Source organism: Dermacentor albipictus, chromosome 1 (genome assembly GCF_038994185.2).
Source record: "Dermacentor albipictus isolate Rhodes 1998 colony chromosome 1, USDA_Dalb.pri_finalv2, whole genome shotgun sequence".
NCBI classification, from domain to species: Eukaryota; Metazoa; Arthropoda; class Arachnida; order Ixodida; family Ixodidae; genus Dermacentor; species Dermacentor albipictus.
Window position 1 is genome coordinate 13,872,650 of NC_091821.1, and position 15,382 is coordinate 13,888,031.

At 44.0% G+C, this 15,382-nt stretch overlaps 2 protein-coding genes across 5 annotated transcripts in view; both read left to right on the forward strand.

Annotated features, from left to right (window-relative positions):
- LOC135918208 (uncharacterized) overlaps positions 1–1,840 on the forward strand; it is a 64,594-nt gene extending 62,754 nt beyond the window's left edge. Inside the window, exon 5 of the mRNA XM_065451891.2 lies at positions 1,739–1,840. Within this exon, the coding sequence (XP_065307963.1) occupies positions 1,739–1,744 (6 nt within the window). The 3' untranslated portion in view covers positions 1,745–1,840. The remainder of the gene's footprint in view (positions 1–1,738) is intronic.
- Positions 1,841–6,350: 4,510 nt separating this feature from the next.
- LOC135918210 (nonsense-mediated mRNA decay factor SMG7-like) overlaps positions 6,351–15,382 on the forward strand; it is a 140,890-nt gene continuing 131,858 nt past the window's right edge. For all 4 annotated transcript variants that reach the window (XM_065451900.1, XM_065451903.1, XM_065451901.1 and 1 more), the window contains exons 1-3: positions 6,351–6,544; positions 7,062–7,093; positions 14,601–14,779. In XM_065451900.1, coding sequence (XP_065307972.1) covers positions 6,516–6,544; positions 7,062–7,093; positions 14,601–14,779 — 240 coding nt within the window. In that variant the 5' untranslated portion in view covers positions 6,351–6,515. The remainder of the gene's footprint in view (positions 6,545–7,061; positions 7,094–14,600; positions 14,780–15,382) is intronic.

A 15,382-nucleotide genomic window follows, 5' to 3' on the forward strand; every position in this document is an offset into this window, starting at 1 on the left:
ATTACGGCGTTCTTGGCAAAGAATACGCTCGTTGCGACTGTGATCCCAGGCATATAGACGGCCATCAATCTTAAGCTTATCATGAACCAGAGACACCTTTCGCTTGTTGTCCCTTTCTACAATGGCAGATTCCCATAGTTTCTTTCTAACGTCTGCAGTTTCTTTTGCATAATCATTGCTGACGTGAACAGATTTTCCCTTAAGTTTCTTGCAATTCTTTAGAATGCTGTCCTTTTCCCTGCTGTCATAGAATTTCATTATGATAGGTCTATGTTTTTCTGGCTTATTCCTTCCAATACGGTGAATTCTTTCTATTGTGGTGACATGGACACCTCGTTCTTTTTTAAAAATTTTATCTGCAACAGCTGCCCTGAGATCTGACTGTTTCGTTCGCCTTTTCCGGGACACCAAACACTAAAAGGTTGTTACGCCGCCCACGGTTTTCAAACTCAACTAATTTTTTGGCCTGTTGCCTGACAGTATCCTCGAGCTTATCTATTGTTGTGGTCATCTCCTGGATTACCACAAGGTAATCTGACAGCTTTTCTGTCCTTGCTGAGAGAACACCAATTTGTTCTTGAATTGAATTGAGTTTCCGGTCGGTTTCTGCCTGGTTGTCTAGAACGGCCTTCAAATACTCTTCCGTCGGGGGCCCTGGATTCTCCTCAATATCTCCCGATGTCAATAACAACAGCATCACTGACCAGCAGTCAACCAAAATGGCGCGACATCTGCGAGGGCACGGCAGAACTACGAGAAATGTATCGTCACTGCGATAGGAAATAGAATCAGGCCATAAACCAACCTGCAAAACGAGCAGTAGCTTTTCAGCCATGCTGTCCCTCAGGCGTGTGCCGTGCCCTCTGAGGCCGTGGGTGTCGAGGCAGTCGAGGTGCTGCCTTCGTAGAAGTTCCGCCGATGACGTAATTCTCGAAAGAAGCTTGTCGACGAATCGGAAATCCGTCATGTCCCCCATGCGGCCAAGTAGGAATGACGGGCCACGCGGCTTGCATGTTGTCGCATCCGATAGCATGTCGTTGTCGAGATGATACGGCAGGCAGGATGGCAATCCATCCCAAGTGATCGCTGTACCCGAAAACCACGACGTGACCTGCAAAACGAGCAGTAGCGTTTCAGCCATGCTGTCCCGCAGGCGTGTGCCGTGCCGGCACATGGTCTCGCTCGCATAGAAGGCTTTGAAGCGTGCCGCAATCATAGACTTTCCTACAGAAATTACTAGAGGGGACTCTGTCGTTAGTGTATATGGGAAATGCAAGCGTGGCGGTTCAGCTAGCAAGGGATGATGTGCAGTACGTGTATTTTGCCTAAGCTTCGTCATTCTGGATTCAAACGACTTTGTTACTTTGCAAATTGATGATTTTCAACAACTTATTGCCTTATAATTACAACCGTTCGCAACGATTACGCATGTGCGCAGTTATTATATTTAGAAAATTGTGAGTGCTTGGAAATTTGAAACATAAAGCGTGAAAAGTAACGTCACAAGAACGTGTGAAGCCACAAGCACGAAGAATAAACAAATTCACGTACTAGTTATCATTACCATGGTAGCAGAACAATCTCAGTGCCAGAGTTACCTCTAGTAACTTTTGTAGGAAGCTCTGTGGTATGAAGTACCATAAACAGGCTATTTCGTGTAAAGGGGCGTATAACCTAATCCACAAACACGGCAACAGCCTTTGGGTTTGAGTCAAGGCGTTTTTTTTTCTCTTTACAGTGGTAACTATCGGAGGTCCGTGACACACCTACATTCGTCCGAAACAGGAGTCGTGAGCCGATGCTTGCGGGACATGCCTTGCGGAACGTCGTAAGAATTACAGTGCATGCAGGTCTCAGTGAAGAACCGCTGCTCTTGGTGAGCAGCGTACCGCGTGTCTGACGCGTCAATATCAAATAATCACACTAGAGTCATAACGGTATATGCTTCGCGTCACTTAAGATAAATTTCCCTTAGAGTGAACCCTTGAACATAGCGGTGAGTAAGAAAAGGGCTCCTAATTTTGCCTCCAACTTCAGCCTCGTGGCTGTGCCACACGTGCCATGCAGAGTACGCGTGTGATTAAATCGGATCCAAAAAGTAACCTCAGAGTGTCGATGAAGGCAGAAGACCCACCCGCGCCAGTCTGTGGGGGAAGCTGTACAAACCGCACCATACCCTTAGACAGGGTTGCCAACTAGAAATCAGAAGAACCGCAGGTGGAGCGTTGAAAAAGCTGCTAAAAACCACAATTTCAAAGCTCCCAAACCCGCTAAAGAACCCTCTGTACACAGGCTGCGATGGTAGATAAAGTCAGAAATTGAACTTTATTGGGCCTGCACGGCATACAACTAAAGAAGTGGCAATGAGAAAAAAAAAAGCTAGCATTTGATTCGTATACAGAAAACGAGCCATTATAAATGTGAACAAACGTCTTTTTGTGAGACTTAGTACTACTGAAACATCTACTGAGACATTAAGGTCATTCAAGTTAAATTTCCCTTAGAGTGGACCCTTGAATATCGCGGCAAGGCAAATGGCTCCTAATTTTACCTTTAACTTCAGAATCTGCCAGAGCTTTTGTTCAGACAGTGCATGTACATACAGCGAAAGTAACGTGAAGCAAAATGTGTTTTGACGGTCGCGATGATTACTGGACACCTTACCATAAAAAAGGACACACTTAAGCAGAGCGTTTGCAACATCAGAAGCCCTGGACAGTATAAAGATAATCACGCATCGTTTCACCGCCATAAAGAAGCCATCATGGCCCGAAAACAGAAAAAGAAAACGCCGCCCACGAAAGAACAATCCTTCCCGCAGAAAGCCGAAACAAGCTATAAATTAGCTGCAAAACCGCAAGGTTGGCATCACTGCCCATGAGAGCAGCGAGCGGGCCATAAACTCGATGGAGCGGGCCTTTCCCGAAAGCAAGTGCTCTCGGAGGTCCAATTCCGAAGTTCAGTGGTGCAGTATTTTGGTTCGGTGACACTGTAGAGAGCGAAATTGCCTCCTTGGAAATATGTAACTCTTGTTCATGACGGCTTGCAGGCGTAATAAATTTGACATGACCGCGTTGAGACGCGTGATGAACATTTTGGCAATATGCGCAGCACTTCCATATTGTGTGGCCCACTTGATTCACATGAACGTACCACAGCCACGACACCACGGGTCAGCTGCCGGGAAACGCGTGTTTGACATTCGCAGCTGTCACCGCGCCTTCAGTCGTGCGCTTACGCTCAACGTCAACACGTCTGTGCCGTTGCTGGCAGCGACGACCCTCCGTAATGGAATCTGAAGTCCAGTGCCAAGCTGATTTCGGAGAATTGTGCGCCCATCATTGCCCAGCGGGCTTGGACAGGTGGCCTCTTGAAGCGTTGAGAGTCAAATTGAAAAATTGAATAAAGTTGAGAGTCTTTACAAATGATGCTGTGCAGGGTGATATGGGCTGGACTAGTTTTGAAGTGAGGGAAGCTCGCAGTAAAATTGAGCATGAAGAACGGCTGAGGAATATGGAAGAAAGTAAATGGGCTGGGAGAGTGTTCAGGTATCTTTACAGGAAAAACATTGATTCGCAGTGGATGAAAAAAGCTAGGAAGCTTACCAGCAAGTATGCGGCCTGTAGGGTGGGCAACACAGCAACATAGAAGGTCAAGCGGAAAGGCAGAGAGGCTGAAATAATCTCATGGGTGGCGGCAATGGAAAAGAAACCTGCCATGAGTAACCTACCTAAGAGGAAAAAACGAAATCAGGAAAGAAACCATTTGTAATAACTCAAACGGGAAGCTCATTACTTTTCGAAGCGAGATCGGGATGCCTTGGAACACGCACCTATAAAGCGAGATATAAGAAGGAAGAAGAAGCATGTGCTTGCTGCGGTAAAGATAGGGAAACGACGGAACATGTTTTATTAGAATGTGAAGACGTCTACCCAGCGGTCGATTTAGGCACCGCTGGCCTCCTTGAAGCCCTTGGGTTCAGCGGGAGCAGTGCTAAAGCAAACATGTCCGCAATAGGCATTAGTAAGAGGTGATTGTAGGATTGGTGGAAGAAAAGTATGGAAACGACAAGAGACGGAGATGCACAAAAGCACAGTTCGCAATAGGGGATCTGAAAATTTGGGCGTGGTAGTTCATAGTGTTTTTTCTTCTTTTTTCATTGTTTAACCTAGGTAGGACATTAGACAGTATAATAGCAAGAGCTTGGCAGCGCAACCCACCGCCCCGTTCCGATCGGGGACGCTCATAACATCCATCCATCCATAGAGTCGCAACAAGTGCGGACGCAGCTAGTCGCTGCGGCTGCCTGCCATGGTCGGGCTGCGGGTTGAATGTGTATACCTGCACCAGAATGGACAAATGGGCTAGTTCAACAGTAGTTGACAACTGTTTTAGCAAACGAAATACGAAAACGAAACGAAGAGATAAGGCGACAGGAAGACGACAGGACAAGAGCTTTGTCCTGTTGTCTTATCTCTGCGTTTTCGTCTTTCGTGCGCTAAAACAGTAGTCAAGATGTATACCTCCAGTTTAGCAAAAATGCAAGCCAAACACATGACGCGCATATCCGCTGCAGTTTTCCAGTGGCTATGGCGATTGCTGTTGAGTATACGAAGTCGCGCATTCAATTCTCGACCATGGAGGCCGCATTCCTATGTGGAGGCAGAATTAAAAAAAAAAGAAAACTTGTCATAGCTTCGATTTAAGCTATTACACAGCTGGCATATACGGAGTGATCACTTTGAAGTTTTCGAAAATTTTAAAAAATAACCTGTTGCGGATAACCTAATTTTAGTCCTTGAGTTGGATTATTGAGAGAGGCGGGCATTACTTGCACGAGAACTCGAAACACATATTGAACTAATTCTTAAAATGCACTAATTAATTTCATTAATTACTTTATGTCACATATTCTAATTTACGAGTTGTAGCCGGTGAGCTTGCAAGTTTCGAGATATGTACCATCAAACTCGCCGTAAAAAATGCGCTGTCGTTACACTTAAGGCCCGTTTATAGTCCGACGTTATCGGCGCGCGGGCGAGCGTTGTTCGCAGTCAGTCACGCTACGTTGGTTGCGCTGCGCCAACCGAGATGCCATCCTCTCTATACTTCAACGCGCGCGTCGTAGGCTGCTATCTTTGGAGCATGCGCAGAAGGTTCGCCAAGTCGCGCGCCGTCCGCAAAAGCCGTCTGCGGAGTTGTGTTGGCGCCTTTTTCTTCGCGCGCAATGCATTGTGGTGCGAGAGTTCCGCCGACTTCGACGCGCGAATGGCTCCGGAGCCAAATCGGCGCCGGGCCCGTCGGGGCGCGTTGGAAGCCGCCGGTTACGTTGGCTGCGCCGGTGCGCCCGACTATAAAGGGGTCGTTTTCGCCGACGTGACGTAGCGTGCGCGCGTGCGTTACGTCGGACTATAAACGGCCCTTTACTTTTTTTCACAAAACGCTCTTTTATGCATTGAAGCGAAAAAGTAACTGAAACGCCCATCTATTTCGTTCCACGCTTTTAGAAATAATATCTCAAAAATGGTGCCATCCTGGAGATTCAAGTGGATTCATCTTGCAAACTCACCGGCTATACAATTCGTAAATTGCAATATATGTGCCCTAGAATAAATATTTAGCAGCATAACTTGCGTTTATTTGTTAATTAGTTGAACATTTATTTCGATTTCTTGTGCTAATAATGGCCGCCTCTTCGAATAATCCATCTCAGCATGCATCTCAGGGACAATAATCATTCTATATGACACAAGCCATGACACAAGCGATTTAACTCGCAACACCCGCGCGGGCCTCTCGACCCCATCGCTATCTCTCACCGCGGCCCATGCAGGTGCTGCGAGTTTCATGACAGGGCAGCTGACGACAAAGCCATAACGAGCGAACACTGGTGGCAAGCATGCGATAGGAAAAGGCGTATTTGCGGTCGCTCTTTGCGCCAGTTCCCGCCGCCCCTGGCAAAAGATGGCTTCCACTTACGAGTGCTGCGGGGCAGTGCAACCCTGCCGCAAAAAATAAAAGCAGCAGATGTGTACCACCTAATTCGGGACGTATGGTCACTTTAGGTAAAAATGAGCTGTTTTGTGAGACATATACTGTTGCTTGTGTTTAAACCGGCTGCACGGAGACTGTGCAAGGTAGACTCTTCTTTCAAAAATCGCGCCATTCGTCACGCACTCGCATAGAGCTAGATAATTTTTGTTTAATCAAATTCGTTAGCATAACGTGTTTAAGTTTGCATATTAAAATTACATTATTTTATTCTCTAAAACTATGGGACATGATGTTTATGCAGTAGCTTTCTTGTACACTAACGTGTAAAGCTTTTCGCGCCACCTGCAGTCATCGAGCATGTTTTCTCCGTTTGGCGGTTCTGAAAAGCCTACAGTTGTCGGGTGTGCTTGTAAACACTCGGAAGATGGAAATTAGTCTTTTGAATCTTTTGTACGGATTTGCTAACTGTATTTGATATAATCTGCCCCCTCGCGCTGTCCGTCTTTTTTAACGCCGCAGAAATGAAGGCATCAGTTTCGGAAATATTGAAGTAAGTGGACATTATTTAGGTTGCCGTTGTATTCGAACGCAGCGAGGGTCACCATTGAGACGCGATAGCTGTACGACAATCGCGCGCATATTTTGTGACCATATTTTTTGGAAAGTGGTGGACTTGAAGAATTTATTTACGATATGTGATCCACGTACACCTCTAGTTCAGCGATTCAGCCGCGCATTTGATTCCCCGCCGTCTGTCTTGCCATTCCCAGCCTGATCGAACGTTGCGTTCGGGCAGCGAGCGCTGAAACCAGCTCTACCGAGTGTCCGCGGTTTTGCTTAACTCGAGATACTTTCACTGTCTTCGTGTTATTTTCCTGTGGTTGTCAACGCTCCAATGAGTAGCAGTGTCCGCGAAAATTGCTTGTTGTGTGGCTGCGGGTACGAAGAGCACGCTGTGCAGTCTTCGTAGCCGTACTGCCTTGCGTTTGTGATCGCATGTGCTTTCTCAGTGTCCGATCGCAGCTCTCGGATTGTCGCAAGGTGATTATATCATTTTCCTTTTCCAGGGAAGTTGAAAGCGTCAAGTCAGCTCTAGCCGGTAAGTCTTATCTTCCCAGCAGTCTCTCTTGAAACTGCGCAGCTGGTGCTCGTGCTGTGTTTCTGTAAGAACGCGCGAGCGTGCAATTTTCACTGTGCTCATGACCAGCGGGCGCGCTTTACTTTTGATGTCGCTCACTGCATTTATAAAATTTGCGATGCCCGTTAATAAACGCCGAATGTCGCTTGATAGCTCAGCGTAGAGAGTTGGTGAGTGACAAGAGACGGTGTTGCGAGATTTTCATTCGCTTAAGAACCTAAACTTGAGCGGCGCTTGTAATAATCAGTGCATGCTGCCGAGTCCATTGGTTTCACTAGTGCACGCATCGCAGAAGTGCTCTACCACTAGCAAACCTTTCGCTGGCCAGTAATTTTTCTTCAGTACTTCATATTTTTTAGGAAAGTAAAGTGAACCTCGGGGGGGGGGGGGGAGGGGGGGGTCTGTTGTCATTGCAGTAATCATACGGGACGTAGCGTTCATTGACTATTAAAACACGTGTTGGGCCAGAATGTCAGCAATGGCTAAAGTTTGGAGGTGTCATGCTGCATTGACAAGATGTAAATATTTGATAGGCCGACATAAATCATAGAGAAAGGCATCCAGAAGTCCCGGCAAATTGCACTTATAGTAAACTAAAAGCTGACCAATGACTTCCTACAGGTTGCACGCCTCGCATTTAGATACGCACATTTAAAAACTTGTTGGAACCCATGACTGCTGCAGAACACTTGGCATCATCCTGAAGACTGCTATGTAGGTGAAACATTATCATTAATCTAAGGTACTCTTTGAATATGCAAGCACTTTCTTAGCTTGTGTGCCTAATATTGCACAAACTATTCTGAATAGAAGTATTTAAAAGTCTGAGTTGTCAAGAACTGTCAGGAAGTGCCCAGATGTATCAGCAGAAGTGATATTTGAAACACTTAACATAATAGCCAACCCTGTTATGCTCTTACTTTTTGGAAAAATTTATTGAGTTGGAAGTCAAAAATGACAGTGCACACTTATTGATGTGCTCATGGTTTTTCGAAGTTAATCCAGGGACAGAAAGAAAATGCTTTATTAACCCATCATGCCTGGCATTCAGTGGGTAGGCTTCACTAGTCCTCTTCCAACAAACTTTTACATGCAGGATTGCTCCTGCAGCTTTTATTGCCTCAAGATATAGAATGTGATGGAAATACCTCTTTGGTTAATGTCACTTACTTGAACAGCCCATAAATATCAATGCGCTCTTCTAAAATTCCAATCTAAAATACTGTTGGATCCAACAGAAAGAGCACTTGAGCCAGCTTCAGTGCATTACAGATTTAAGCTTTACAGCATTGTGTTATATGCCACCCAGGCTATGATTTATGATTTGAAATGACTTGTTATCATTTTCAGCCAGAATGTTTAGTTCCAGAGAGGCATTATGGTGTGCACATGTCGAAAGCAGCTGCTCTATCCACTTGCCTCGTGAGCATAGCTAAGGAAGTGTTACGATGTCCGACAACAAGTGTTGCTCAATTTGTGTAGGCCACCTCCATTATCCAGGAACTGGAAGGCTGCAGCAATCTTGACGGCTATATATGCAGCCACCATTTCTGGACAGTATGCTCATTTTCTATCATAGACTGCAGCTCTAACGTGGCTTTTTTGCAACTGAAGTGAGCTGTGTGTGGAGGAGCAAAGACCACTCACATGAACTCTGAACAAGCTTTTTTTTTTTTTTATTTCCCCACGTGGAACTCTGTATGCAATTTAAGCAGATTTTAGCTCGGTGAACTTTGGGCATTGCTGTAATTTCATTTGTGTGAACCTTTTTTTAAACACTGCTGCACATTACCGGTGTCATTATGCCTTTTTTTTTTCTCGCATCTCTTTTTCCACATTTCCACATGCTAATTTCTTTAACCGTACACAATAACGATTACAGAGAACTGTATGCTTTGAGAAACCTTTGTGGTCAGTTGGCTTTCAACTCAAATGGCTACTAAACCCACTTTCCAGTTTCAGTCCAAGTGAACTGGTTGTTTATCTTGTAGCTGCAGCTGTTGACAGAAAGCAGTTTCATGCAGCAAAAGGGGTCATGTAGAACTATAGATAATTGCACTGTGGACTGCTCTGCCCGAGGAAGAGTACAAGTGCTGTGATACGGCTGTTCTTTCTATGACGCTCTATATAATCCCTGCTTAAGTCTAGCTTAAGATAAAGCTACTGTTTTCAAGATGCTAAACTTGCTTCTGAGCAATACCAAATAAATGTCTGCTTGTTATTTCATTCTCATTCACTTCACTTTCTGATAGCAGGCTCCTTCCTGCATGCATGAATTGAACTTTCATTTGAACCCACACTTTATTATGATCCCTTAAGTTCATTTAAGTGAAGTCTTGCTGTACACATTTATTACAAAACAAATATGCTAAAAAGACACTGAAGTGAATTTCAATTTTTTATATACTCTGTAGACCACATCTTATCGGTCACTACATTACCATTCCATCACTTTCCATAGTTTTAATTTAGATATTTATACACTAGAAATGCCAACCCTGAAACTCTGTCATAAAATTCTCTAGTCGAACTAGAGACTTGCCTTAGGTTTCAGGCAGCGTAATACAATATGAACGAGGACAGTGATAAAGACATACACCTTATGCGCTCTTTCAGCTGTCAACACTAATGGCGCAATGTAAACAGTAATAATTGCTTGTTTCTGTCCATTAATGCAACTGTGCCTTTACACTGCTAACATTTGGAAACTATCACTTGGTGATTCACCATCTTTTACTGTCATTGTTTATCTTGTAAATGTGGCTTTGAATGCAGTGCCAGCTAACGCCAACTGTCTCACTCTCACCTGAATTTGTACTAAAGCAAGCTTACCAGATTATAGGCAGCAAATGGAACACACATTACAAGAAACAAAGAGTAGAGAAGCAAGAAACATTGTCCCACAGCTAAACACTTAACAAGTCACAAAACTGTTCCTTTTTCCTACAAGCTCAGCTGGAAGTGCCCACGTGATGAGTTCAGCTTCACATACATTTGAAGAGGGGTGGGGAGGTCCAGCTGCTACATTTTACCATATTTATGCACTTTATTTTCACTAAATGCCAGTATTTTATATGTAGCTACATGGCAGCTTTAAAAAATATACATCTCTTAATATCCAAGATTTCTGTGATTTAGATATGGCCATCATTTTGCAGGGACAGTAACTGTGGAGCACAACCTCGCACACCATCTTGTAGTGATGGCTTTCTGACACAAGTTTTTTTAGCTCATGCCAGTAGTAGTAATGCAGGCTGAGAGAGGATCACATGACCAAGCTCTCATTCTATAATGTCAGCAAAACTGCCATGTTGCTCAAGATTGGAGAGGGAACCGAGGCCACAGCTGTGTGTTTTGGGCTAGTTTGCCAAACACCTTTCATTGTGTGGCCTTGCCAAGTGCAGCTTAGTTGAAGGCATAGCATGGCACAATCAAATTAAGCTGCTGTGAGAAGGTGGCTGTGCTGCATGTAGACGCAGATGCCAGGGCACCAAGAGGCGTTGCTTTAAGAGCATAGCAGCGATCTAATGCTGCAGCTATTGCATCTAGTTCAGCATCACGTGGTGTGTGTGGAGGCTCCCTCGTTCTCATTGCGCTGATGTGTCATTCGTTGTATTCTAGATGGCAGTACATGTTCTGCTACACATGGTGTTAGAGAGGTTCACATCTCAGTAGTACTGTATAAAACTAGGTGCTTGGATTGTATACATCAGTCTGCTTCTAGTGGCCTCTTAGTGAATCTTAAAAGCTGAAGTAAAGTACACTTAAACGGAAATGTAAAAACATTTCATCACATGCATTGTGTGGCAAATGCTTCACAATAACATACGAAGTCCGTCCTGAAAGTTCACGAACTTTTAAAGACTGTAGTAGAACTTGTACCGCTATCTAGCAGTATGTTTATTGTACCAGCTGGCTCGAGCAGCTCTGAAACTTGCACTTGTTTTGCTGTGCACATTTGTGTGAACTTATGTCAATTGTGTTTGTTGATCTTCCCTGTACATCAAAATGAGCGAATCAGGGGAGCAGCAGGTCTGCGTGAAATTCTGCGTGAAACATCGAAAATCTTTTACGGGGACATTTGATGTGCTACAAACAGCGTTTGGAACTTCTGCTTCAGAAAAGACTGCAATGCACAACTGGTGTAAACGGTTTATAGAAGGCGATACTTCTCTTAAAGAATACTTCTGTTAAAGAAGATGACCATTCAGGAAGACACATTCACTTTCTCCACAGCATAATCTGTTGTTGAACTGGTTCATTCGAACTGTCGCCTGACAGTTCAGGAAGTAGCTGGAGAGGTTGGCATCTCAAACAATGTATGCCATGAGATTCTCATTAACATATTAGGTATGCACTGCCTCACAGCAACATTTGTGCTGTGGCTTTTGTCAGATGAACAAAAGCAGACACGACTGAAAGTGAGCAAAGAGCTTCTGGGACAGGCTAGGTTAGATGAAAAATTATTGCAAAATATGATTAACGTGGACAGGAAAATTTTCACTGCAACCCAAGAAGGCACGACAAGTTTTGTCCTATGTGCTAGTGTTGCTCACGTTTCTCTTTATTATTATTATTATTATTATTATTATTATTCCAAACATCATTCACCATGAATTTCTTCCACAAGGGAAGACGGTCAATAAGGAATACCATCTGGAAATTCGGAACATCTTCGTGAAGCAGTTGGGAAGGAAAGACCGCATATTTGGGAGGAACAGTGCTGGATGCTACATCATGACGATTCACTTGCCCACACATCGCTGATCATTATAGTTTTTGGCCTAGAATTTGACGCCGCTTGTTCCGTAGCCTCCGTATTCACCTGACTTAGACCCCAGCAGATTCCCCCCCCCCCCCCCCCTAAACGGAAATCGGCTCTGAAAGAGGCATTTTGAATCTATTGACACCATCAAGAAAAATTCACTAGCCAAGCTGTGAAGCATCCCAAAAGAAGCATTCTAAGAAGTGTCCCCTTTATGGCAGAAATGCTGAATTCAGTGCATGGTCTCGGAAAGGAGCTACTTCGAAGGCGACAAACCTAAATAGTTGGTAGGTAAATGAAAGCAATTAATTTTTGCAAAGTTCGCAAACGTTCCAGAGAAACTTTGTGTTCCCACGATGCATGGCAGCTGTTACATTTTTTTCCCTGTGCTTCTAAAGGACCACCACTGCAAGATAGACATATCCTGCCATATAGTTGGTGTTAGACCTACTTTTATACCTTACAGGAATAAATGTAATCGATTGCAATTACTTAATTTAAGAAGTGCAATTGATTACAGTGACTAATTACTGCCCCAACAATTAATTGAGCAATTACTAGAAAGTAATTGATTTCTTTTACATTACTTGCCTCCCTATTTTTATTAACATTGCACAAATACAGTAAATTGAATTAGATCTGCTGATCTTGCTCTTTCAGTGTGTCTTCTGCATCCCTTCACACATTATCTTCACTAACAGTTGCTTATCAAGTTTTTCTTTCATCTTCCCTTGTTTCCTTCTAAGGAGGACATCAGCAGCAACAGTGAAAAGTGGCCCAATGTGTTTGCTGAAGGAAAGGGTGCTTTTTTAATGTACGATCACCTTGCTACATACAAACACTCAACTGGGAAATTGGCAAACAAAGGTTGAAAACTATCCATTGACAATGGAAAAAGTCTAAATTTTCTGAGCATGACCATTCTGATGTGGTGCACCCATGCCCTCATTATACGTCGAAAATACAGGCCACGCGACCTGCCATTAAGATGAAACAAATATTGAGCGCCGGTTTGCCTGTCTGTATGTACACATCCACGATGTTACTGTGTGGCGGGACTTTAAGCATTCTACGGTAGTTATCATCAAATTCAAGTGAACTAATTAATGTAATTGGTTGTTGATAAAAGTAACTGAATTACATTGAAAACACGAGGAAAGTGGGAGATGGAAATTCAATACGATGAGCAAAATGAGAACAAGGTAAAAGTGGTAGCCAACGTTTCGACGAGTGGACTTATCTTGAAAAAGACAAGTCCACTTGTCGAATTACAGTGAGTGGTATGAAGTATGTAATTGCATGTCATTTGTTACATACAAATCTGGTGTGAGGTAACTCGTAATTGTTTTATAAACACCATGAATTCGGCAATTGTGGCAGGGACGGCATCAGAATTTTCTTAGTGGGGGGCGGGGTCGATGCGCAGGCGGGCATAATTTTAAAGATGCAGGTGCAATGATATATTGATTGTGGTGAGACTTGACCATTGTGAAACATTGCAGGTTGGCAGGTGATAGCTGTTTTAGCCTCGTCAGTCAGCAGATAAAGAGCCATTTGAGACTTCATTTTGTTTTTATCCGTTTTTATAGCAACTGTACAACACCAAGAAGCACAGCGGCTTGCAGATATAGGGGCGGCAGGAAAGACTTAGGGGACGTGGCCGTCACCCACTGGCGCTATCCCTGGACTGTGGCACACTTTCTTGAATCACACTAAATTGAAATAACGAGAAGAAAGGGGGTTAACCGAGGGGCCCGATTTTTATTAGTCATATCATAAGAAGCCAACAAACACTGACACCAAGGACAACATAGGGGAAATTACTTGTGCTTAATAAATGAAATAAAGAAACGATAAACTAATGGAAATTAAAGTGGATGAAAAAACAACTTACCGCAGGTGAATGAATGGGAAAACGCGATGTGAATGGGAAAACGGCGCCGCGGTAGCTCAATTGGTAGAGCATCGCACGCGAAATGCGTAGGTTGTGGGTTCGGTTCCCCCCTGCGGCAAGTTGTTTTTTCATCCACTTTAATTTCCATTAGTTTATCGTTTCTTTATTTCATTTATTAAGCACAAGTAATTTCCCCTATGTTGTCCTTGGTGTCAGTGTTTGTTGGCTTCTTGTGATATGACTAATAAAAATCGGGCCCCTCGGTTAACCCCCTTCCTTCTCGTTATTACATAACGAGGGTCTCGAATCCGGCAACATTGATCTCTTCAGGTAGCATATGTGGGTTTATTGACCAGTTGCCTTCACCCTAAAAGATCACGTTCTCATGACGCCTGCGGCAAAAAAGACGTTCCACGTCCGCCGCCAAGGTCTGTGAGTGGTGGCACTGGCTAACACTCCCAGGGTTCTACTAGGACACATAAATACCCAAGAAAGTGGATGGGAAAACGGCGCCGCGGTAGCTCAATTGGTAGAGCATCGCACGCGAAATGCGAAGGTTGTGGGTTCGGTTCCCACCTGCGGCAAGTTGTTTTTTCATCCACTTTAATTTCCATTAGTTTATCGTTTCTTTATTTCATTTATTAAGCACAAGCAATTTCCCCTATGTTGTCCTTGGTGTCAGTGTTTGTTGGCTTCTTATGATATGACTAAATTGAAATGTGTGCTCAACAGCACGTGTAATTTCTAGGATATAATGGGTTACCTAAAATCTCTTTCTGGTAGTATACTGTTTCTCATTTCATGTGCAGAAGACAATCCTCGGAATGCAAGGGCCTTCCAGCTTCGCACACGGCTTTGCCTACTGTTGGAAGAGTTGCTCCTGACAGACTTGGAGTTTGCCCTGGACAAAAAAGTAGAGCAGGAGTTGTGGAACAGTGCTTTTAGGAATCCTATTGCAGCATTCCAGGTCAAATCGACTGACAAGAAGGTATGAAAAACATACTGTTAAAGCTTGGTTAAAGGTACCATGGACAATTGTTTGTGAATGTAAATACAATAACATATTTTTTTTTTCCACATTGAGTGGCTGGCTGTTTGTAAGATCTCTTGCTGTTGTCCATTGAAGCTTCATGTGTTCATTGGCACAGCCAACAAGAGAGAGAGAGAGACAAAAGGGAAGGAAAGACAGGGAGGTTAGCCAGTGTAAATACCGGCTGGCTACCCTGTGCTGGGGAACAGCCAACAAGGACGCGACAGTAACCATGCTGCTAATCTCTTGTTGCAGGGTGTAAAGAGTGTATGCGATAGTGCCCGTGCTGTATGAGCATATAGAGCTCTCTGGCCACCTTCAGCACCCGTTGTTAGCTCCTGATTATATACAAGTGGTTTTAGTGCCAGCATTATGTTTACAGCACAAAGGCTCATGAGGCTAGGCAGATTCGGCACAAGTTGTGGACAACAGCCAAAGACGTAGCTACATACGGTTATAAGCTTTGCAGAAGCCTTCAGAACTGGGCAAGGCCTTTATGCGACATTTCAAAGCCTGTGTCATGTTCTGCTCAGAACACCCACACTTGCAAGTGTGCGTTAC